The sequence below is a fragment of the Trichosurus vulpecula genome, chromosome 6, assembly GCF_011100635.1.
Source record: "Trichosurus vulpecula isolate mTriVul1 chromosome 6, mTriVul1.pri, whole genome shotgun sequence".
In the NCBI taxonomy this organism is placed as follows: Eukaryota; Metazoa; Chordata; class Mammalia; order Diprotodontia; family Phalangeridae; genus Trichosurus; species Trichosurus vulpecula.
In genome coordinates this window covers 81,701,983-81,727,649 of record NC_050578.1, presented here as the reverse complement: position 1 = coordinate 81,727,649, position 25,667 = coordinate 81,701,983, and the positions used below count along the sequence as shown (strand labels likewise).

Below are 25,667 nucleotides of genomic sequence, written 5' to 3'. Positions count from 1 at the left end.
ATATTTAGAAATGTAGTAGAGTAAACAATTGTTTGAGAACATATCTCTTAAAATAATACTGATTTTGCAATATACAGTATTTACACAACAGCTGCAAATTTGCTCATATAATATCTGTTATATAGATAAATAGGAATACAAGTCTTATGGATTCTCTTGTTCCATTTCCAAAATATTTTGTGGACATGTAAACATTTCATACCTCTGGTTTATTTTTTTTACATGTGATTTTTTAAAAAATAAAAAATCAGCTGATGTGCAAAATTGGTTCCAGCCACCCTTTTCCATATAAGGGAAAGGCTGATACACTCAGCAACTCACTTTCACTTCTGCTAATAATCTTTGGTGCTTTCTTCCAATGAATTCAAGGTAATCAGACAATGGAAAATGAAAGCAGTTAGAAAGTGAACCAGCACTTTTTGCTCTTCCATTTACACGTCAAATGAATGAGTTGATGACCTGTAGAGAGTTCTGCTTTCGACAAAAGCAACATGCACCATGGGGTGTCCAGAATTTCCTATGGTTTCCACCCTTTCAGAACTAGTTTTCTCATCTTTCCACGGTGGATGGTCTTAAAGGATGTCTCTTGTCAGCTGCCTTCTCATTCTTCCTTGAGGTTCTTATGGGAGGTAAAGCACCTGAGGAAGTATTTATTGCCATGGGAGGAGATGCCACCTGAGAAGAATTGAAACTGTGACCTTTGGTAGAAGGTGGGGATGGTACTTGGTCAGGTCTCAAGTTCTTGTTCTCTGTTTGGGGAGCTCTCCTCTGGGGAACGTTAGCACCATTAGGTTTATTGTCTGTATATACACGTGAGTTCTCTTCGGTGGAGGGCATCCTACTCAGAGATTTCTTCTTGGCTGTTGGTCCCACCCGATAAGTTGTCAGAGGTGTTGGCATTACTAAGGATCTGGGGAAGTCACTGGGGTGAAAAATTGCACCATCACTAGTTTCAGCAGCATCTGTAAGGTACGGTGGGGCAAGCGTACTACCACGCTTGCCACAAGACTCACAGCAGAGTTTGTTATAACCTGGAATAGAACAATACCGTGCCAGGACCTCCATTTGACAAAATATTGACTTGTCTCCCAAGCATGGCTCATCTGTACACAAAGCAGAAAAGAACATAGAGTTTTAGTAAATATTAAAAAAGATTTAAGTCAGTGTAGCAATGCTAAGAACTATCCAAATGGAATTTTCATTGTGATACATAAGAATTTATGAACCAATTCACAGGGAATAGTATTTATGTGCTTAACAGCCTATAATAAACACAGTTCACGTCAGTGCTTAATAAGCACCAGGGCTAAGCTCTATCTTGACTCCTCCAGCTTTGTACTCAGCCCCTGGAGGCCTTCAGCAATAATGATATGTGACTCATTATATCACAAAAATTTTGGGGAAAACAGGATCCATTTTACAGCCAACTTGGCAAGAATGCATGTAATCTATCCACAGGTATAGCCGAAGAGTAGACATAAATGTATTTTTAGTCACTCTGTCTAGAAGAAGAACCATAAATGATACAAATAAAATAAAATAGATAAGGAAATATACTTAAGAAGCAACTGAAAATTGCTCAAAACATCATCTTGATTAAAAGACCTTTTAATTCAATTTAATTCAATGTCAGGCGTTTGCTGTGAGATGAGTATATTAATGCTCTCAAGTTGTATATTGTTGTCTAGTCGTTTTAATTGTGTGTGTGACTCCTTGTGACCCTGTTTGGGGTTTTCTTGGCAAAGATACTGAAGTGGTTTGCCATTTCCTTCTCCAACTCACTTGACAGATGAGGAAAATGAGGCAAACAGGGCTAAGTGACTTTCCCAGGATCACATAGCTAATAAGCGTCTGAAGTTGGATTTGAATTCAGGAATCTTCCTGACTCCAGGCCCCAAGCTCTATCCACTGCATCACCTAGCTGGCCTCATTGAGTTTTATAAAAGCACCTACAAGGGAAAATGAACCAACTCTGTCTAGAAAGTAATTTTCTCTTAAAAACAAATGAATTCAATTTGGTCTTAATGAGACTGGTTGCAACTTTATTTTAAAATAGACCAGTGACTAACCCAGCACTTGGCTAAGCAGATTTTGTGAATCTTTTAAAATAAATAGCCACAAAATTCTTTGCATTTATTTTTTTACTTTATAATTTTCAGGATGCAGAAAAAAGACTACATATGTCAGGGCATCATTGATCTCTCACCCCAGAACCCCTCTTCCAATGTATAGCATGGTAAAGATTTAATTTCAATGGATTTTTGATAGTTCTATCATGTAGTGCTTTTAATTTGGGTTAATTCTGAAGAACCTTCTTCTCCCTACACCCTAAAGAAGGACCTATTATATATAAACAAAACCATACTACTGTAGAGGTAGTAAAATACATAGTGATAGAGTCAGAGGAATGTGGTTTGATTCCTCCCTCTGACACTTATGACCCTGGTCAAGTCATCTAACACTAGGGACCTCAGTTTCCTCATTTGTTTAAGATATGTGCTAGAACTCTACTTCCCCCAGTCCAAAAGAGAATATGAAGGGAGGAATGAGGTTTCATAAATGATGAAGAACAGTGATTCTCAGCCTTTTATTTGTAATAAACTTACTAGTTATGACACTTTATTGGTATTTGCTTTATTTTACTATGTTAGCCCAACTCCTCTGGATGTTAACATGAACACACACATACATACATATACATGTACATCCGTGTGTATGTGTGTGTGTTACAATTCCTATTAATTCTAATTCCTTTCCTCTCTCGATTCCTTCCTATTTATCCTGTATAAAGCTTAAATATATACATATATATATATATATATATATATACATATATTTCCTTGCATATTGTCTCTCCTTGAGGGCAGGGACTATCTTTAGCCTCTTTTTGTATCCCCAGAGCTTAGCACAGTGCCTGGCACATAGTATGTACTTTAAAAAGTTTATCAATTACTAAAATATCCAATATATACCAAATACTAGCATTTGATGTGTAAATACTAAAGTGTTTAATTTAATATATGCACATGCATAATATGCAAAGGATCTGGTATGTATAGACATTTCATAGTAATACTTGAGGTCATTGGAGAACACTTTGGAGTAACTCAAACAATCTTGGGAACGACTCCTATACGGTAACTGAAAATATTTTTATTTTCTAGAACCTTTTACTTTCTACTTTGTACACATTCTGCATTTATTACCGGTGTGCATATTGCATCCCCTCTTCTCCTACTTGAATGCAAGCTGCTTAGAGGACGTATTACTTTTTTGCCATTATATTCCCCCAGGCCCAGCAGAGGCAAGACTGCTACAAAGTAGGTGTTGGTTGAAATGAACTGACTGAATCAAATTATTTAGACCACACTTTTAAATAAGGTAATCTCTTATCACCAGATTTTTTCCAGTTTTTTTTTTCCTGCAGATTTGTGAGCTCTATGGCCTTTTCCAGCTATTAACCTATAAAGATACTATAAAGATCTCTTCAAAATAATGGACATGCTCATCTAAGATTCCTTCCAGCTCAAAGTCTGAAAGCCTGTAGATAATGTAATATTGTTTGAGGTAGGAGGCAATAGATCTCTGTCTAGCTTAAGGACCTGATGAAGGTGAAGTAAAATGAATGTCTAAAGAGAATATTCTCAAAAATGAAACCTATAGGGGAACATAGTTTGTACTTACCTACTTGATGAGAATTAATGCAGATCAAAAAGTTAAGAAATAGCAATTAAAATGGTACTTTTGTAGCATAGCATAGCTGAAAGAGGGAGCAGCAAGGAAATGCAGTGAATAGACCACCAGGCCTAAAGTCAGGAAGACTCATCTTCCTGAGTTCAAATCTGGCCTCACACATGTATCAGCTGTGTGACCTTGTTTGACTTGTGTGACTTAACCCTGTTTGCTTCAGTTTCCTCATCTGGCATATGAGTTGGAGAAGGAAATGGCAAACCACTCCAGAATCTTTGTCAAGAAAACTCCAAATTGGGTCATAAGGAGTTGGATATGGCTCAAACAACCAAACAACAACAGTGAAAAGAATACTGGCTTGGGAATCAGAGAACTTGAGTTGAAACCTGAGCTCTGATAATTACTTTCTGTGTGCCTTTGGTCAAGTTACTTAATTTAACCTCACTTCTTCTTCTGTTGGGTAAGGGGATTAGGCCATATGGCCTATGATCCTATCTCTTTTAGAGCAAAAAATTTCAGCCTTTTTCTGTGCCAGAGAGACTGAGAAATGGGTGTATGGAATGGTTAGCTTCTAGTTCTTATCCCTTGCCCAGTAGTATTAGTGCCCACCAATGGGGTGAAAATCCAACACAGTAAAAATGAAAGCAGATAAAATGTAGTGTTGGTATTTATAGGGATTCATAGGCATCTTTACTATTCCCACATTGACAGATTTCTGAATCTGGCACATGTGATTGTGTAGCCTTCCATAATATTCTTAATATTCAGACAATACATGGAACAGAAGGCCCCACAGCACAACAAAAACAAAGTTAAAAATAGATGACATGAGCCTGTGGGACCACCACCAAACAGGGATGATGTCACACTTTGGCATCCATACTCAATAACCCGTATAAAGCATTGGCTAAGACACAAACCTTGCAAATAAATTTATCAGATTGATTTTGATAGAGTATTATCATATGGTTGGCACCAGTAAGCTAATAAAAACCTTGGCCCTTAGGCTGAATGGAAACTTTTATTTAGGCTCTAAACTAACCCTTATCAATACAATAGTAGATTTTAATGCTACACGTACCATTACAAGCAGCAAGCTTACAGACTCTCACTGAGAGGGGTTTTTCGCCATTACATTGGTCTCCAGTCTTGCAGATGACTTGTCTTGTCTCCGTTCCTTCACCACAAGTTACTGAACACTGAAGAAACAAAGGCATGAGGCATGGGTGAATCTGCCAAAATAGGCTGTGTCCTATCTCCTAATGTGCACATGCATGCACACACACATACACAAATACATACACACACACATACACACAAACATCTGGTGTATGACCTCTACCTGTTATAAGCCACGAAAAGGTTTTGCTTCCTCCTTTGGGCAAAATACTACAAAGTTAAAGGTACTTCCCCAAGCCCTATTCAAGCATACCAATTTTAGCTTAAACATCTAGAGGGGAAGCCTCTAACTCACAGAAGATCTCAGAGCACCTTTAAGGTCACATACATTGTCTCATTTGATTCTTATAAGAATATAAGAATTTGATTCTTATAACAATTCTGTAAGGTAGAAGTTATATGTTGCTAAAGATTCCCATTTTACAGATGAAGGACTAGGCTCCTAGACATTAAATATCCTGTCCTAAGTCCTTCTATTTTACAAATTGAACAGGTTAACCTTTGGTTAAAGGACAGTAAGTCTTAAAGGAAATATTTGAATCGAAGTCTCACTTGACTCCAAGATCAGAAGGGACTCAAATATGCTCACACATATGAAGGCAAAGCTAAGTGACTGGAAGAAGTTAGAAATTAGAAGTTTATTCCAATATCAAGGTATCTAGGTAGTACAGAAGATAGAGCCTGTATTTGGAATCAAGAAGACTGGTGTTCAAATGCAGTGTTAGACACTAACTGTGTGACCCTAGGCAAGTTACTTAACATGACTATCACAGTTTCCATTTTACAGTTGAAGAAACTGAGGCAAACAGAGGTTAAGTGGCTTAGGTTGATACAGCTAAGTGTCCAAGGCCATATTTGAATTGAGGTCTTCCTGAGTCCAGGCCAGTGTATTAACCATTATGCCCCCTAACCATCTCAAGGCAGCTCATTTAATTTTAGGAAAGCTTCGTTAGGAAGTATTTCCCAACATCCAGCCTAAGTTTACCTTTTTGCAACTTTTACCCATTGCTCCGGTTTTGGGGGCAAAATAGAACAAGCGTAATCTCTCCTCCAAATGAATTTCATTATTATTTTGTCTAGTAGTAAAAAATAAAACCAAAAAATAAAAACAACCCTTCAAATAATAGAAGGCAGCTATCATGTCTCTCTAAGTCTTCTCTAGAATAAACACACAAAATTCCTTCAGTGAAGCCTTACGTGACAGCAAGCAAGGCCCTTCACCATCCTGGTCACTCATCAACGTCCTTCTTAAACTGTTTCATCAAGAACAGAACACAAAACCTCTGGATGAGGTCTGAAGGCAGAGAACAGTGGGTCCATCACTTCCGTGTTCCTGGAAACTATTCATCTCAATGCACCCTGAGATTTCATTAGCCTTTTGCTTGCCACATTGAGTTTGGGGGGTAGTAAAAAATATTTTATTGGTGCTTCTTTTATTTACATCAGTCATTTCTTCCCCTTTCCCCCGGAGGTGGAAACCTTGCCTTATGAAAAAGAAAACCAATGAAACAGAAACACCTGATAATAATGGCAGCATTTGACAATGTTGGCATTATTCTGCCCTCATTCTCCAAGACTTTTATTGGTTTTGACTTCCTTTTAGTGATCTTGTAATTTACAATGTTGTAGTCATTTTTAATTGGTCCCTTGGTTCTATTTATCGTACTCTGATTTGGCTCATACAAACCTTCTCAATGCTTCCCTAAATTCCTCTTAGTCACAATTTCTTATTGTACAATAACATTCTATTATATTTATATAATAAGTTTTAAAAGCTATTTCTCAATCAATGGGTACCTACTTTGTTTCCAATTCTCTGTTAACACAAAGAGAGCTTCTGTGAATATTTTACCACATATTAGACCTCTGTTTCTGACTTCATGGAGATAGATGCCTTGTAGGGGGATTGCTGCATCAAAAGGTATGGACAGCTTATTCACTTTTCTTGAATGATTCCAAACAGACATGTAATGCAGTAGGGCCGCAACATAGCTTGACCCAGAGTGACCTGATGTGCCTGGAACATAGACTAGTTAGCCCATTTTCTTTTCGTCTTCGCCAATTTGCATGGTGTGAAGTGAAATGTCAGAGTTATTTTAATTTGTATTTCTAGTATGCTTTCAATTAATCATTTGTAGGTTACAATTCTTTTGAATACTATTTACTCATATCCTTTGACTACTAATCTTTTGAAGAAAGCCTCCTGTTATGATATATTTGTGTAAATATCCAATATATTTTGGATATCAGAGTTTTTATCCATGATACTTAAAGCTAATATTGCCTCTATTTCATAGTTTATCTCCATTTCTATTGTCATTGACTTTATTTTTCCAAAAGTGTTTTTATTTTAAGTAATTACAATTATCTCAATTATCTGCTATGATCTCCTTTATGCCTTGATTAGTTCAGAATGATTCCCATAGATATACTTCTGAAAGGTCCTAGATACCTATATTTTCTAAATTTCTAATGGTGTGATCTTTTATCGGTAGGTCTTATAGCAATTTTGAGGTTAAGTACCAACTTGTGTACAAGACATTGCTCTAAATCTAATTTATGCCAAACTGCTTTGCAGTTTTTCCAGCAGTTCCTATCAAAAAGGAAATCCTTGCGATGTAATTTCTCATCTTGAGTTTATAAGACACAGGGATGCTTTTTTCAATTGTTTTAACTTCTTGCTTATTTAATTTGTTCCACTGTTTTGTGGTTTGTTTACCAAGGACTGGTCATTTTGGTGACTACTGCTTTATAACACATACACTTAGAGGTCTGTTAATATGATGCTCCTTTTATTCATTCTTTTTCTCATCTCCCATGAGATTCTAAGTCTTTTGTCCTTCCAAATGAATTTCATTATTATTTTGTTGAGTACTAAAGAAAAGTATCCCCTCAGTAATGTGACTAAATGTGTAAGAACTTAAGTAATATTGTCATTTTTTTTTATTGTGTAAAAAAACCCACTAAGATATTCTTCTCTTTTGACCCAGAGATTCCACTGCTAGGGATTTATCTCAAGGAGGCAACATGGTTAAGTGTCTGGAGTGTGGTACTTGGAGTTAGGAAAACCTGGGTTCAAATCAGCTACTTGCCAGCTATGTGATTTAATCTCACTTGACCTCAGTCTTTATCTATGAAAGGAGGATATTGGAACTCTACAGCCTCTAAGATCCCTTCTAACTCTCTCTGTGATCCTATGAAGGATGTCAATGATAAAAAAGAAAGAGACCACAAATACCAAAATATGTAGAGCAGCACTTTCTGTACTACAAAGAAATGGAAACAAACAAGGTATGGTACACAAATGTAAGGGAATATTACTATGCTACAAGAAAAGATGAATGTGATGAATACAGAGAACCATGAGAAGACATATGAACTGATGCAAAATGAAGTAAGCAGAACCAGGAAAATAAAGTTAGAATAACTACAACGAATGCCAATGGAAATGACATGATGAAGATATCTGAGACCAAATGCTGTGAAATTAAAGCTTGGTCCAAAAAAAGACATGTTAATTTCTCTCTTTGCAGATGTGGAGAATTGGTGTGTAGAATTGCATATAATGTCAGACTTTTTCAATGCGCTGATTAGTTTCATTGAACTTCTTTATAATAAGAGATGGCTCAGAGTGAAAGCAGTTGAAAATATATTGAAACGTATTGAAAAATGTAGGTGATAAAAAATGAAGGCTATCAATACAAATTAATTTGCTTGTAATCAACATCCTTTGACTTTGACATCTCACTGCTAGGTATTTACCTTTAAGAGAACAAAGTAGAAAGAAAGCTCCTATGTATACCAAAATATTTATAGTAAATAGCAAAAATTTAAGAGAGGGGAAAAAACAGTTCAGAAGAACTAACCAGCACATCAGCTGTCTAACAGTACCTTTGCAGTTAGGGGAGGGAGATACATTTTCTCCTATCTTCTTCAGGAGAAAATTTCACCACTCAAATGGCCAATACAATTTGGTTTCCTTTCTCTCCTCTCTGCCCCTCCTTCCCCATCTACACTGCTGTACTCAACAATTGGTTTTTCCATTCCCCAACTGATGGGCATTTACTCTGTTTCCAATTCTTTGCTACTATGATGGAACACTGCTATGCTATGAAAAATAGTGAATATGAAAAATACAAAGAAGCATGAAAAGATATTATTTAAAATAATATGAACTATCAGGCAACACTCTAAGATTATTTTTTTTAAAAAAAAGGTATTCATTCTGCTATGGTAGAAAATTTATTCCCTGGGAGTTTCTTATAACAAAGAAATCACAGGTCAGGAAAAAAAAATAATGGGGGTGGGGAGAGGAGATAATATTTTCCCCTTTGAAAGATTAGTTTATTTTGTATATCTATTCTCCTCCTGATTTTTCTCATTATCTTTTACCACATCCCATGTTCATTTCTTTGTGTAGACCTAACCTAATCACCTAATCATGTGGTTACATGAAAATAAAATTGCATTTCTTAGTCTTTGAAAATATTTAAATTTTTAATGTTTGGTCATTTTACATGCTGAATAATACCCTGGTCACCCATGGGTTCCTTGCAAGGAACAATTGGAATTCTTCCCTTTTACTAAAAATAAAATAATTTTCTTTGATATTAGACTCAGCCTCAAAGAGTATCTTGTGTTTCCTTTGAGTGCCAAATGGTCTCCTTTGCTCTTTTGAATATCATACTTTGCTTTTTGTTTGATTTCTTGTAACCACAAAACAACTCTGAGTTACTTTGATTGATTCCTCTTGGAATCTGAGGGTTTTTTTCTTTACTGAGTGTAAAATTTGTTGTTTAATGTTATAGTTCTGAAAGTTGACAATAATGTTTCTCATTGAGTTAGACTTGAGGTTTCTTTCTGTTGGATTTAGTTTTCTGTAGATTCCCTTCATTTGGGGTTTGTATTCTGCATCCACAAATTTCTGGGAATTTTTTTTTCTGTATGATTTCTTGAAATATTGAAATATTGTATTCAGGATTTTTTTTGGTCAAATTTTAAGACATATTTTTTTGATTATCTCTTCATACCTCATCTTGAAGTTAAGAATTGTTGTTTCATAGAGCTTTTATTTGCTATTTGTTTGCTTTAAAAAAAGTTTTGATACCTTTTTTATGTCACCTACATTGCCAATGTCCATTTTCCTCCTAGAGAGCCATCTGTTTTAACAAAAAATAAGAGGGAAAAAATAAATATTCCACTGCCTTATTGTCTTACCTCTGTAATGAATGGAAGATGGTATATTTTCATATTTTTTCATTAAGTGCAAGTTTGGTCATTACAATTTTATGACATTTCTGTAATACAAATTCTTCAATGACATCCTTTACTCCTGGGTTGTGTGTGTTCTTTACATACTTTCCACACACACATGCAATTTCCTCTGTGTGATGCCAAATTTTTGGAGGCAATGGTATTCCATGGGTTGTTGTTTATACCATCATGTATAAGATAAGATAAGACTTTGATTTAATGGGAAGCTTGGGTTCAGTAAAAGAGCTTTGCAATTTCCTGAAAGGAATCAGTCTCCTCCCCTCCTCTTTTTCAAATCTGGCCCTAAGTCACTGTCCAAAACTACTGTCTGTGCAGATGTACATATTAATGGAAAATCCCTATAGGTGGCCGTCAAAATAAATGTTAAAATTTGGGTGGCACACATTCTTCATCCATTTGGTCTTTCCTGTGTAGATAAACAATTTCTTTTGAGGGATTTCAGATGTCTTCTAGAAGGCACTGCAATATTCTGAGGTTTGATACAATTAGTACAATATCATCCATAAATAGGAACATTAGGAGGACTTCACCATTTACCCAAAATTTCTCATTCACCCAGATTCTGTGGTATGTCCCTTTTATCTCAGTGCTGAATGCCTCTGTCAAGTGCCTATCTTCCTATTTTATGACTTATCTGATGTTTATTATCAGAAGGTCACTGATAAAGGTTATTTTGTTATATTTTCCAAGAAATCTTGAGTAATCTGGATCTATGAATTAGAGACATTTTGTTGATCCTACAAGGTGATGTTTTGTTTCTGCCAAATCAAAAGCTTTTTCCATAACCAAAAAAGAACAAAAAAACACAATAAGATTTTGTATTCCTTAAATCTTTCTCTTAATTGAGAAACTGTAAGGATGTATCTCTTTGTTAAATATTGCTTGCAAAAGCCTTCTCATTGACTAATACCCTCATTAAATAATGTTCTTTATTTGCATAAAGATGACTCTGAGAATGATTTTGTATTGATGGAAACATAGGCATACAATTTGTTGTTAGTTATTAATGTTCTCTTTTTTGACTTTTAGGGATATTAATAAAGTTTACTAATTTTTTCCCTTGTTCTTTATATATTTTCCTTTAGATATCTTGTATAATGGTCACTGTTATATCACTTCTATATGAATCTTTAATATTTCTCTTTCATAGCTGGACAAATCCAAATAGGAAATTTTTTTAAAAAAAGAAAATATAGAACTGAGCAAACCGATCCTTGTGTTCTGTGTATTAACTACCATTGATGTTGCATTATGGTCTGTAAAGAATGTATTTAGCATTTCTGAATTTGTTCATTTCTATAACCCAAAGCAGAATTTAATTTTGTAAAGGTACCATGTGCTTTTGTTCAGGAGATGCCATTTCTTTCAGCTTTAAATTCATCCACAGTTTGCTCCATTCCATATTTTTTATTTCAATTTTTTTCCTGTTAGATTTGTCTAGCTCTGAAAAAAGAAGATTAAAGTGTTTTTTAAAAAATTATTTTTATGTCTATCTCTTTCCATTGCTCTATTACCTTTTCCTTTGTGAATTTGGATGTTATACTGGCTATTGTAAACGTCTAGTGTTGATGTTGATTCATTGTTAATGGTTTCTTTAAGTATAATATAGTTTCCCTGTTTCTCTCTCTTGATATTATGAGTTTCTGAGTTTTTCTTTGTCTGATGGCATGATAACAACTTTTGTGCTTTTAAATTCATCTTATGCATAGTATGTTTTGTTCCAGAACTTAATTTTCATTGCATATTTGTTGTGATTCCAGACATTTATTTTATGCAACAGATTGTTAGCTTTTATTTTTTTACTCATTCTGTCACTCTCATGTGTCTCAATTTAAAAAAAATAACATTTAAAGTTATGATTGTAAGGCTTGTGTTTTCCCCATTGGTCATTATTTTTTTGTCCACTTCTTCATTTAAGTAAGTACTTTGTTTCTGACATTAATTTCACTTACACTACTCTGAGGCTAGTTTATTCTCACAAGCTCTTCTCTAGCTCCTATTCCCAGGTGCCTGACATTTCTCAAGTATTTTGAATTAACCTAATTTTTTTATTTGTTCCCTTATTTTGTCCCTAATTTCCTACCTAGTTAAGTGTATAGTTCAAAATCTTCTTTTCCCTCTCACCTTTTGTTTTTAGTAACTTTCTTCTACTTTGCCCTTTTCTAAAAAGTTTTCATTGCTTTGTTACCTCATTATTCCTCTTCCTTTCCAGTTTGCCAGAATTTATTTTTATAATTCATGGGCTATAACCTTCTTTATTCTGTTGGTGTCCCTTGTGGGATTAAAACTTTTGAAGTGCAATATTTGAGCTCTTTCTTCTGTCTAATTTTTATGCTACTGCCGTTGCAAGACTTCACTAGTCTTTTTTTTTTCTAGTTGTGCTTCATTCTTAGAAATATTTCATGGAGGAAACAACGTTAGTTAGATGGAAATGACTCTGTGGTAGGAGGTAGCTTACATTGAGTTAACTATGTTACTAACTAAACTATGTTACTAATTATGTTAGCTGACTAAAACGATAACCATGCACACAAAATTTGTGCCCCAAATCATGGGTCCTTTGTTTCTTTCCTGCCTTCATTATGATCATTCTTCATCCTCAAGGTTATGTCAAAACCACTTCTGCCTCTATGTTTTATCTACCAGTCTAGGTGCCAGCTACCATTAGGAACTTGAAAATCCTTTCTTTTGGGCCAGAAATCTCCCAAAGAGGCACAACAGACTAAAGATAAGGCGATTTCTGAATGTGCAAACTCTCTGAAGACTAAATCCATCATGAATATCTGATATCCAATCAAAGGGTCATACTCTGTCTCCAGGGGGATTCAGTTTCAGCAGTACCCCATCCCTCCCATTTGGAGGACAATGCTTTATTGACTATATTCAGAAATTCTGGACAGTTTTCTTGTATTATATCCTGCATTATGGTATTCTGGTTTTTAAAAATTTATTATCATCTGTGATATCTATGAGTCTTTAGTTATCACTGTGCAATCTATGTTCAGGACACTTTTGGTTTGTATAGATTTCATGTATTCTTTTAATGTTGTTGTCTTTTATTTTTCTTCTTCTAGGGAAGCTAGGTGGTACAGCGGATAGTGGATAGAGAGCCTGGGCCTGAAGTCAGGAAGACTCTTCTTCTTGAGTTCAAATCCAGCCTCAGCACTTATTAGCTATGTTACCCCAAGCAAGTCACTTAACCCTGTTTGCCTCAGTTTTGTCACCTGTAAAATAAGCTGGAGAAGGAAATGGCAAACTGCTCTAGTATCTTTGCCAGGAAAACCCCAAATGGGGTCATGAAGAATCTGAAGTGACTTAAATTTTTCTTTTGCCAAATTTTCTTTCACTTCAATATTTTTGCTTTATAATTCTGTTAATCTTTCTACCACACCTATTTTTCAAGAAAGAGTCTATATTATGGATTCAATTCTTTCTATGCTGCTCATTGTATTTTAAATTTTGTGTTGATCACTGTTTTATGCATTGAGCATTCTAATTGCTGAATTAAATTCTTAATTTTTTTTCTTTTTTGAACTTTATTTCCCTTTTTAGTCATTCTAAAATTTCTTGAACATCATTTTTGAGGAATCCATAGACCCTTTAATCATTTACTAGGGGGTTCACTTTGCTTAATATTGAAATATTTGCTGGTGGTACATTTTTAAATAGTTTTACTTAATTTTTTCATGTTTTTTAGCATCCTTTCTTGGGTTATCTGCTTACATGCCTGGATTTTATTGATGTGTTTTCTTTAATTTGGTGGTTCAGCCTTTTTTTGCATTCCTCATTCGTCACTCTTAGGTCTCTCCTTTGCCTGTACTGAAGACTGTTGAAGGGAGAATAAAGAAATTCCTCATTCTTTTATAGAGGATTTGGAATTCACCAGTCCCTGTTCTAAGAAATATCCAGAATATAGGATCACTCCCAGCTATGTTGCCACTCTCTCCCCTACACTCCCAAACGTCAGTTAGATAGTACAATTTTCAATACATTCAATTTTCCCTCATCCCTACTCTTTTCTTCCACCTGGTTGGACAGAATCATCATCTGTCACTCTTTGGTAGAGGAAGTGAGGTGAAAGGCATTTGGGAAGAGCCCCTGAAGCCACAGAACTCTCTGCTCTAAGTAGGCTTAGGGTGGGAGGCTGATCCCAGCTAACTTTCCAGTGGCCTTTCTCTCAAGACCAAGGCAGCTGGATGACTACACCTGGATTGGTTCAGCCATCTTCACTCTTTCTCCACTTACTTCCTTTCATTTCTCTGGCTAGATAGAGTCAGTACCTGCCAATTATTTCTTGCTGGTCAGGGGATCTGGGGATGTTTGGACAGAGTCACTGTAGCTTCAGGGGTGTCTACCCTTGATCTGTGGCCTAGCACAAACCTATGACTTAGCTTATTCTCCCTGCCACAGGTAAATGGAACGTGGTGGTTGTAGTGGTGGGGAGTGAATATTCTAAGTATTAAAGTTGTCTGATATTATTTCACAAGATTTTTCTCTTTCCCACAGCTGTTTCTCCTTACCATGAGGATTTAGTTCTAAAAAAACTCCTTAGACTATGAGCTCTTTGAGAGCACAGACAATCTTTTGCTTTTCTGTATATCCCCAATTGATAGTAGGGTGGTTAGAGCACTGGGCTTGGAATCAGGAAGACTCAGTTTTATGAGTTCATAATCCAGCCTCAGACACTTACTAGCTGTGTGACCCTGAACAAGTCACTTAACCCTTTTTGCCTCAGTTCCTCATCTGTAAAAGGAAGAAAATGTCAAACCACTCCAGTGTCTTTGCCACAAAAACCCCAAATGGGGCCACAAAAAGATGAACATGATTGAAACAACTGAATAACAACAATGAATATCCCCAGCACTTAGCACAGTGCTTGGAGCATAGTAGGTGCTTAATAAATGCTAGCTATATAAAAATTAATCTACATGTGATGCCAACTTCCTTTGTTTGGAGCTTGAAAGGCTGAAGAGGTTAGCTTAGACTAATTACCCATCTTGCTTCTCCCAGATCTTTTTGTACATGTTCCTACAAACTTTAAAAAAAATTATTTCATTATTTTTAACCTTCCACCTTGGCATTTTTGACATGCAATTCTATCATTCTCTTTTCAGAGTCTACTGTTATGGTGAGTGTCACTACATGTTGCTAGAAATTCTCCAGTCACCAGTTGGATTTAATGATTTCCTTTCTTGAGAGCTCCAATTGCTTCAATGTTTTCACCTAATAATCTTTGACTGTTCTTCCAAACCATTCCAGGGGTTCTTAGAGCTGCTCCTCTATTGTTTAAGGACTCACAGAATGAATTGTAATTCATTCATCTTCCTGAGATGATGTTGACTCAATATCTTGTTGAGAAGTGTTGAACATTGAGATTGCTTTTTCATTTTGTTTTCTTTAGTTTTCAGCAAAGCGAGCTCTATGTTCTAGAGATTCAGATTTACGTACAACCCTCTCTGTTCTGCTGTGTAGAAGTAAGTCTTCCTTTTTGTTGATGTTCATTAAATTTACATATTTTTAGAATGGGAAAAACCAAATAAAAAAGATTGTTCTTTTGATATTTATGTATTTTTCTTCCTCAGTTTTTGTATGGTTTTTCAATAATGCTGTTGATTTTTCTCTGGTATCCTTAACGAAACTATGCTTCTTACCCCCAATTCTTTTCCTAAGGCTGTTGTGCTTTATCTCTGCCTTTTTCTTCTCTTGGATTGAAAGAAGTCTGTGCCTCCCAAATTGTGAGGGCAGATCCTGAGTGGCCACTGCAATGGGGCCTATTCATTGCCTTTACTAATCGCTCTGGTGCTCTATTCTCCTCTCTGCTGACTTTATTCACTCTCTATTAGTGTAGAGGCTGGTTGTGAGGGGCATAAGAAATGGTGCTCCCAGGCACTACTATGAGGGATGGTCCCACAATCCTTTGCCCTTGGGACTCTTCTCTATCTTTCACTCCTACTGACTGTCTTGTTTCCTCTTTTCATATATTAACTAGAAATGAGCATTTCGTTTCTGGTATTCTCCCTCCTTTACTTTCTTATTCCCTGCCTCTATACTCATCTATAGCTAACCTCTTCTTCTGCTTGGAGCTGATTGCATTCATGGGTCTCAATCTATCTGAGAATAAGGTCCCCATTAGAACACTTCCAAGGGGTTAACTCTGAAAGGCAGTATCTAAAATTTCAATAGGCCCCAAGTCAGTGATTGTGCTACTTGAGGGGTTAAGAGCCTAGAATCAAAGGGTCTGGAGTTATAGCTTCCTCCACCCACTTTAGGAGTTATTGGTTGGTGAGTAGGAAGACTACTAATGGGTTCATTCTAAAAGTCATTTGCTAAGATGGCAGCAGTCATGAAGGTGTTGGTATCACCTTGGCCAGTCAGTAGGCTGTGAGAGAAGGATGACTGGGGTGTGAGGAGGCAGTCCTAAAAGTGCAACGAAGATTAATGAATTACCTTCAGTTCTTTTTTTTTTTTTTTTTTAAGAACTCCTTTGGTATGGCCTTTCACTCTTTGTGTTCATGTCATTGCTGATTTTCTGCATTTTGGGGGCTCTTTAATTATACTGTGTGGTATGGTATGGGGAAATCTGTCTATGGGATCCTGCTTACTTCACCATCTCCCCAGAACTTCCTCACCCCTAGACAAATTATTTTTTTCCAGACAAAAGCTATTTAACTATGCTTCATCCGTTTTGTACTTGTGGGAACAAATTAGGGTGGAGAAGAGGGTGGGGATGAAAAAGATGCTGAAGTGAAATCAATCACACCTGATGAATGATTAGATTAGAAAGATGAGGAAGAAGAAAAATCAAAGAAAACCCTAAGGTTGCAAACATTGGAGACTGCATGAATGATGCTGCCATACAAACACACACACACAATGACAAATAGCTTAGGAGCCAAACCTACTTTAGGGAGAGACAGAATAAGCTTAGTTATAAACAAGCTGATTTTGAGATACAGGAAGAGATGTAATGAAGGGATATTAATTCCTTCCCCAAACTCCCTCCCTGAATCATACACACACACACACACACACACACACACACACACACACACATACACGACCCAGCAAATTCTACCTGTCTTGTCAGTCAATTGGTCATAAACTATTTGAGAACAGGAATTGTGGCGTTAAGCTTTATAGACACATAGGTGATTCATCATTATACATTACCAATTACATGATTATTATATTTAGTGGGGGAAAGCAAAAATAAATAAACAAATATACTACAAACCCACATACCCACCTCATTCCAGGGTCCTGTTTTCCATTGAGAGGGACATGGCAATCTGTTACATGGTCTGCGGGTCTCAGGACGCTCTCCTAGACAGTACTTGCTGTGCACGGAGCGATTGGTTCCATCCTGTAGAGGTTGAAGACATCGTACTGTGCGGAGCTGATACCCAGAACTTCCACAGGTTTTGGTACAATATTCCCATTCGTCGGCCACCCAGCTACAGAAAGGAGGCAAAGACATACGCTTTTAATGATGTGGGGTCAGCAATGTTCAAGCCAAAGCAGAGACATGTTGCCTCTTCACCTGCCATCACCCAGATTACGGACCCACAAGCAGTCCTGATTTCATTCATGTTGGCCTCCCTTACTGAGGAAGGCTGCATCCTTTCCATGCCTTCCAAGAAATTGGCCTCGTGAATTTCCATAACTGCAAAATCATTCCCTTTCTGATCATCTCTGTGTCTTTTCACTGGTTGCTATCCCCCATGCCTGGAATGTTTGTGCTTCTCATCTTGACTCCAAAAAATTTCCTAGGCTTCTTTTAAAACTCAGCTCAAATCTTACTTTGTGCAAGAGGCCTTTTCAAGAGGATCTCCCCCCAAATCTTTGTGCTTTTAAAAAATCCTCTCTCTCTCTCTCTCCTATTAGAGTTGTCCAAAAAAAGGAAAAGACCACTCATGAAGGAATATCATGGGTTGCGCCTTCTCAGAGATCTTTTAAAAAAGACTGGATGACACCAAGCTGGGTATGTTGTAGTTGAGACACTCTTTTGCTTATGGGTTGGGTGGGATTTGAGTTAGAGATTGAGTTCAGGGAGTAGCTAGCAGTCTAATTTGGCTGGAATATGGAGTGTGAAGTTGGATTTTAATTTAGAGGCAAGGGGGGCAGGGAAGGTTTTTGAGGAAGATAGTAATGTGGTCAGATCTATATGCCTTGGGAAGATGATTTTTCCAGCTTGTGGAGAATGAGTTGGAGAAACAAGAGCCATGAGTCAGAGATATCAATTAGGAGGCTTTGACTGTAATCCAGATGAGAGAGGCAATGAGGATCTAAACTATGCTAGTGGCTATAAGAATAGACAGATGGGAACAGATGGAAGAAATGTCAATGATGGCAGTTCACTGGACGTGAGGTATGAGGGAGAGGGAAGAATCAAGAATGTATCCAACTTTGAATCTTAGATGACTGAGGGTATATTACTGCTCTCTACAGAAATGAGAGTTTAGAGAATGGTCAAGTCTATTGGGAAAGATGAGTTTTGTTCAGGCATCCTGACATGATGTCTAGGGAACAGCTCAGAAGAGTTATCCTTTCAGCAGGCAGTATCTAGGTAACTTTGATCATTAACTATGATTACTGATTATTATGTCTCTAAAATAAATCTAGCTTCAAACCCAGTCTTCTAGCCAAATTCAATTGTTAGCTGCTGCCTGAACTCCATCTCTAATGTTTGTGTATTTGTACAAACAATCCCTCATGCCCAGAATGTAACCTAGACTTATCCCTGTCTTTTAGAATCATTGTCTTCCTTCACACAATAAATGACTACTAAATAAGTGAATGAGCTAGAAGGGTACACAGAAACAGTCTATGCTTATCTTTGTGGGCCTGTAAATTAGGATGGGACAATAAAATGAGGACCTGACACCACTGGGCTCGGCTCACATGGCAGTCATTGTGAAATGTGAATCTGCAGACATTTACTGAAATAGTGAGGTCCACTAGGCTGGTTCTGTAGTAAAAGGAACTGGGTTCAAATTCTGCCTCTGATGCTTACTGTCCATATGGCCCAAGGAAAGTCACTTAATTTTTCCCTGACTCAGTTTCTCATCTGTAAAATGAAGGGCTTGGGGAGTAGATGGCCTTCCAGATCTAGATGCATGAGCCATGATTCTGCCTTTCATTTTTATCTGAAGTGGAGACTGAGAGACAAGCAATATTATTAATAATTATAATCATAATCATACTCACAGGGGATGTGTGCACTCCTGAAGATTGCACATTCTGCGAATGGGTTTTGGCTTTTTGCTGGCTTCACAGAAGCTGCGATGCACCATTTTATTATCACTCTTTCTGCGGCACCCATATTTGGTGTACTGAGAACCTGGGGAAAGTCTGAAGAGGTTACTTTGGACCCAAAGTAAAAACTTACCAAGATTTGAAAAAAATCTAGCTTTAAACAACAGTTCATTAAAAGCATGCCAACCATAAAAAAGATACTCTTAACATGCATCACTGACAAAGTATGTAGATTCTGAAGATGCATAAAAAATATTGTTTTCTTCCCCTCTTCTTGTTGTGTATCACTATGAGAAAAATGTGGTACACTCACCCCCACCACAGGGTTCCGAGCATTGGGACCAGCTCTTCAAAGCCCACTCAAAAGTATCTAATTCTTCCTGGATTACATTATTGCTGTTAATGGTGGGCACTGAGTCTTCATGAATGATATACTTGTACGTCAAACTGGAACGCGTGTCATTCTCCTGAGGAATAATCTATTAAATACATAATACAGCCATGTGAATTAGGCTAACACATCAGAAACTCTTAAATGAAAGTTTCTATGTTAACTCGACTTATTCTTGTTACTGAAACTGGAAATTGCCTCCTTTTAGTTCCAGAAAGTTTAATCAGATGTTTTGGCTACATGTTAAGAGACCCATGTATTAGTTCAATAGTTTTCTTATTTTCAATTTTATTAATGTATCCTTTGATTTTCAGAATTTCTAATTTTGTATTTAATTGGTGAGTTTTAATTTGTTCCTTTTCTAGCTTTTTTTATTTGCATGCCTAATTCATTGATCTTTTATTTCTCTATTTTATTCATGTAAGCATTTAGAGATACAAAATCATTTCATTGTCCCATCCTAATTTACATAACTAATAACTAAGTTCTTAGTTATTAATAGTGATAATTAGTTATCTTCTTTCTCCACTTCAGATAGAAATGAATGGCAGGATCATGGCTTATTCATTTAGATCTGGAAGGGTCCTCAGAAGGCACCTAGTTCCCAACCTCCTCAACTATCTTACAGGAGAATTGTAAGGATCAAATGAAATGATATTTTAAAGTGCTTAGCACAGTGCCTGGCACATAATAGATGCTTAATAAATACCCAATCCCTCCCCTCAAATCTCAGCTAAAATTCTACCTTCTATAAAAACCCTTTCTTAATCCCCCTCAATGCATGTACCATCTGTCAGAGATTACCCATAATTTGCCCAGTTATATAGCTAGTTTTTACATAGGTTTGCATGCTGTTTTACCATTAAACTGTGAGCTTCTTGAGGGCAGGGATTGCTTTGAGCTATTTTTGTATCTTCCGTGCTTGGTACAGTGCTTGGCATAATAGGCACTTAAAATTTGTGTTGACTTCATAAAGTCAGGAGCGTTCAGAGGGAGGTAAAGAGAATAGGAAAGTGCCTCAAGTTATTGTGACCTCTTAAATAATGCACCTTAAGATTGCCTTAGTTTTCTTGGTTGCTATATTATACTTTTGATACTTACTGAATTTGAACCCACTGAACCTTCCGCATCTTTATTAGATGGACTGTCCTCAATCCACATCTCCCCTATTTTATTCAAGCAAAGTTGATTGTTTGAACCCAAATGTAAGACTTTATATTCATTGCTATTAAATTTCATCAGAATAGACTGGGCCAATGTTTCAGTCTATGGAGATCTCTTAGTATCCTTACTGTCATTCAGCATGTTACTTATCCTAAGATTTTGTCATCTGCAAATGAAATAAACATGCCATCTGTACCTTTATGTAAGGCAAGGGCCCAATTTCTTTGTGTCAGGGACCCCTTGGGCAATCTGGTGAAGCCTGTAGGCCCCCTGCCAGAATAATGTTTTTAAATGCTTAAAATAAAGTAGATTTGATCAAAAAGGAAACAAATTGTGTCAAATGCTGCTCTTTTTTTCTCTTTCTCTTTTTCTCCCTGCTCTCTCTCTCTCTCTCTCTCTCTCTCTCTCTCTCTCTCTCTCTCTCTCTCTCTCTCTCCCCTCTTTCCCTCCCTCCCTCCCTCTCTTTTTCTCTCCCTCTCCCTCTGTGTCCATCTTTCCCTCTCTCTCCCTCTCCCTCTCTCCTCCTCTTTCCCTCTCCCCCCTCTCTCTTTGACTCTGTCCCTGTCTCTCTCATTCACCACCCCAAACTAAGGACCTGTGATTTAAGCCATAAATAAAGATGTCAATTAGTCCAAGGTATAGCACCAATTCTCAATTGCCATTGAAACATAAATGACTACTCTTTGGGTCTAGAAAGTCAATCAGTTCTACCTAATTGTATTATTTATTACCTAGCCCACATCTTACCATTTCATCCGCATGAGATAATCACATGTGAAACATGTTGTTAATATCTAGGTCAACTACTTTTATTAAATTTTCCTGATCAACTAGTCATGTAATCTTGTCAAAAAAAAAGTATATGAGGTTTGTCTGGCATAATTTTTTCCATTTCCTTTCCTCTTCTTCTGGCCAATTCTTAAGGAATGGGGTTATACTTACTCTTTATGACTTACCCCCTGACTTTTGCCCCGTAAGTATCACTTTAATAATATATTCTAAAATTTTGCCAGCAGTCAAAAGTTAAATTCCCTTGCCCATAGTTTGCAGACTGCTCTATTTCCTCTTTGAAGTTTGGGACAACATTTGGTGTTCCCTAGTCCTGTTTTTAAAGAAAGACTCGGGCCAGTCACTTAACTTTTTTGTACCTGTTTTTCCCCATTTGTAAAATGAGAACAATGGCTAAGAGCCCATTCAGTTCTTGAATCCTTAGATTCTATGATGCTCATCAATTCTACTGAGAGCTTGAAGTATCAAGGGTTCTTGTTGATGCCAGACTCTTTGCTCAACACTGTTGTTCTAAGTGGGTTATGTGTTGGAAGGCAGATGTGTGGTAACATGTCAATTCCTGTCCAAGTTAAATAGGTCAGTAAAAGAATTTTCAAAACTAGTTTGGGAATGGTATGTGTGGGAAGAAAATGATGAGCTGTAGGCAAATGGTACTGTATCTTGGCTTTTCTTTTCATTTTTTATTAATGTAACAGAGTCAGCAGAGTCCTAGATTGAGAGTGCGGAGGCATGTTGGGGAGACTGGCTTTTTCCCCCAGTTGTAGAAGATGGAGGTTGGACATAGCTCCTCCCAGATCCTCCATCATTTGAGGAGGGAACCCAGGGCATTCATGTCATCATTTCCCACCCACCTGACTCCCTGGATTCATGATCTCCATAAACTCATCACTCTGAAAGATGAAAACAATTCAGGCCACTTCTACTCTGGCTTTAGGACTTCATCATGCCCCATCACCCACTTCAGTTTATTTTTATGTGTTGTCTTCCCCAATTAGATTGTGAGGTCCTTGAGGGCAGGGATGGTTATGCCTTTTTTTGTAACCCAAGCACTTAGCATAGTGCCTGGAACATAGTAGATGCTCGATAAAAGTTTATTGACTTTGACTCTCTTTCAGAATGTTAATCATGTTTGAAATTTGAAGGATGGCAACTGATTTCAAGTCAGACTTTAAAAGATTAAGAATACAAGAAGCTGACTTGATAGTCTGAATTTCCTAAAAGCAAGGAACTTAGTGGAAGTAAATTTTAAAATGCCTTACATGTAATCACATAAAACCTAAATAATCCTGTTAAAACCACCTAAATGAAGATACATTTTAATAATGATATTGTCCAATATAAAAGCTATTATAATGAGATTAAATATTTTTTTAAAAAAACAATACCAAGGAAATTGTGACCATTACACCACATACCAAAACAATGACAGAGTCATGCAAAGGCCCATCAGTGTGAAGAGTCTCAATGTCATCTTCGATATTGTAGTCCCATTCCACTCCTAGATCGATGAATGTCCGAGACTTTGCTTCCTCCCCTCGGCCATTTAAAATGTAGTGTCCTGTTGCCTGGTTCTTGATAGCTAAAGAATGGGAAAGTTTGAGGGGCCAGACATGATAAAACTAAGGATACATGGTAAATCCATTTTTTTCTAAAAAACTAAAACCTTTTTCTCTCTCTTTATGTATTATCATTAAAAAAATAAGAATAATAATTACAGAACTCCTCAGTGTTTTGAAGTGACTCCTGCTTCCCACAACGGACATTAATATTGGCATCTCTAGCAAGCTTCCTAGATGGAAGATGGTGTACATACATATATACATACACGCAATACACATGTGTCTATGTATACACACATACATATGTGTATACATATATGCATATATTTAAGCTTTGATAAAGCTTAAAATGCAATATGATTTTTAGGATACCATGTATTTATGTGGATGTATATGTATATATGTACATGTACACATATATATGCATATATATGCATATATATATATACACATATATCTGTGATTTCATTGGAATAGAAACTCCTGGGTGAGGAATCTCCCTCTACTAATATATCCTGCACCTTCTCTGCAATTGATAGGTTTACACCAGGGCTTTCCAACTTTGGGTTTTTATTGAAACAATAGACAATATATTTTGATTTGCCATTTTAGTGATAGCTCTGCAGTAGCTCAGCTTTTTTTACTAAAGCATTTATACAAATTTCTATGCTTGTAGGCTGGCCACATAAATCACACTGCGGGCGAAATGCCATCCGCGGGCTGCATTTTGGACAGCCCTGGGTTTAGGAAGTAACCTAGACCAGGGGTGTCAAATTCAAATAGAAACTGATCCCTGCAGCCCCATATCAACTTAGAAAACCACAAATTAACATTATCTATGTTGCACTGTATTTCATTTATTTTGTTAAACATTTCTTAATGAGAAGTTAAGTAACTTGCCTAGGGTCATAGAACAGTATGTGTCAGAGATGGGACTGGAGCCTTGGCCTTTCTGTCTTTGAGGACAGATCTCTGATTGCTATTGCAAACTATCTCTCAGGCAGAGCCTGGGTGACTCAGAGCATGGTGGTGCCTTGACAGTAATAGGGAGGTTTGGAAGAGGGGAGGATCTAAAAGGAAAGACAAGGAGTTCAGTTTGGGGCATATGATATTTAAGATGATTTGGGACATCCAGTCTAAGATGTCCAATACATAGCTGGAAATGTGATACAGTAAACAGGTTAAGTTTGAATAAGCAGATGTGCATGTATTAGGTATGTGTGCACACTTTTTGCTTGGCACTCAAAATTTAAAAGCCTATTGGCATGGAATGATAAAAGCAGATCCCCATATATTCTAGTCATCTTTTTATAAAGTCTGTCATGTAACTTGAAAATAATGAATATCCTGCAGACAATTTATGGCCTATAAAAATAATAATGCTTTCATTTACTTTACTGTGCACATGAAAGGAGGGAGAAGGAAGAAGATAAATTGGGGGAAGTAAGAATCACCTCAGAACTCTAGGACTTATAATTATTATTGTTTTAATTAAAAACAAGGAGAATCAACTTTTAAATTTCAGTTTAAAAACTGAATCAAGTAAACTTGTATAAATAATTTCCTTTCTCTACTTTTAGGGTAAAAATGAAAGAAATTTCACTATGGCAACAAATGAGGTTAACCGGTTCTTTGAAACCTTGATGTTGCTTTAACAACAGCTAGCAGCATGCTTACAGTCTGCGTGTGGACTTAGAAGTGGAACATTAGGCAAAGTTCATTTGTGTGACTTGTTTATGTGAGGGGAACAGGTTATTTCTCAAATGGACTATTAGCAGCTGAGAAAAAAGAGAAGGACCATTGGGGATAGTATAGATCATTGTGCAAGCTGGAAAATGCATGTGTGGGAAGGAAGAAATTTGCTAAAATCATCCAGATTTATTTCCCCAAAGTGGTGCAAATATACTCAGAACACATGGCTTTTGTTCTAGCCAGAGAATATCTGACATGTGACATCACCAGATTACAACATAGCAACAGGTAGAATGCCCTAGTTTTGGTAGGGTGATCACAACCATACACAAATGTTCTAATATTATTATCCCTTAATGCATTTTGTTGTTGTTCGGTCATTTTCATTCATGTCCAACTGGCCATAATCCCATTTGCGGTTTTCTTGGAAGATACTGGAGTGGTTTGCCATTTCCTTCTCTAGTTCATCTTATAGATGAGGAAACTGAGGTAAACAAGGTTTTATTTTTTTCTTTGCATTAACAAACCAACAAGGATTCATCCCCCAAACTAAAGCTTTTATTTCTTGATTCAGTCTCCTAGTTCTTGAAATCCTTCCCTTCCTTCAAAGCACAGCTGAGTAGCTACCTGCTCTAATAATAGCTAACATTTATATAGAGCTTTAAGGTTTGTAA

At 36.8% G+C, this 25,667-nt stretch overlaps 1 protein-coding gene across 1 annotated transcript in view; it reads right to left on the bottom strand.

Moving 5' to 3' along the window:
* Window positions 1-333: 333 nt before the first annotated feature.
* Window positions 334-25,667, bottom strand: part of ADAMTS3 (ADAM metallopeptidase with thrombospondin type 1 motif 3) — a 269,433-nt gene continuing 244,099 nt past the window's right edge. The window contains exons 17-22 of the mRNA XM_036763494.1: window positions 23,158-23,321; window positions 19,712-19,877; window positions 19,351-19,483; window positions 17,390-17,597; window positions 4,772-4,889; window positions 334-1,103 (exon numbers count right to left, since the gene is read on the bottom strand). Of these exons, the coding sequence (XP_036619389.1) occupies window positions 550-1,103; window positions 4,772-4,889; window positions 17,390-17,597; window positions 19,351-19,483; window positions 19,712-19,877; window positions 23,158-23,321 (1,343 nt within the window). The 3' untranslated portion in view covers window positions 334-549. The remainder of the gene's footprint in view (window positions 1,104-4,771; window positions 4,890-17,389; window positions 17,598-19,350; window positions 19,484-19,711; window positions 19,878-23,157; window positions 23,322-25,667) is intronic.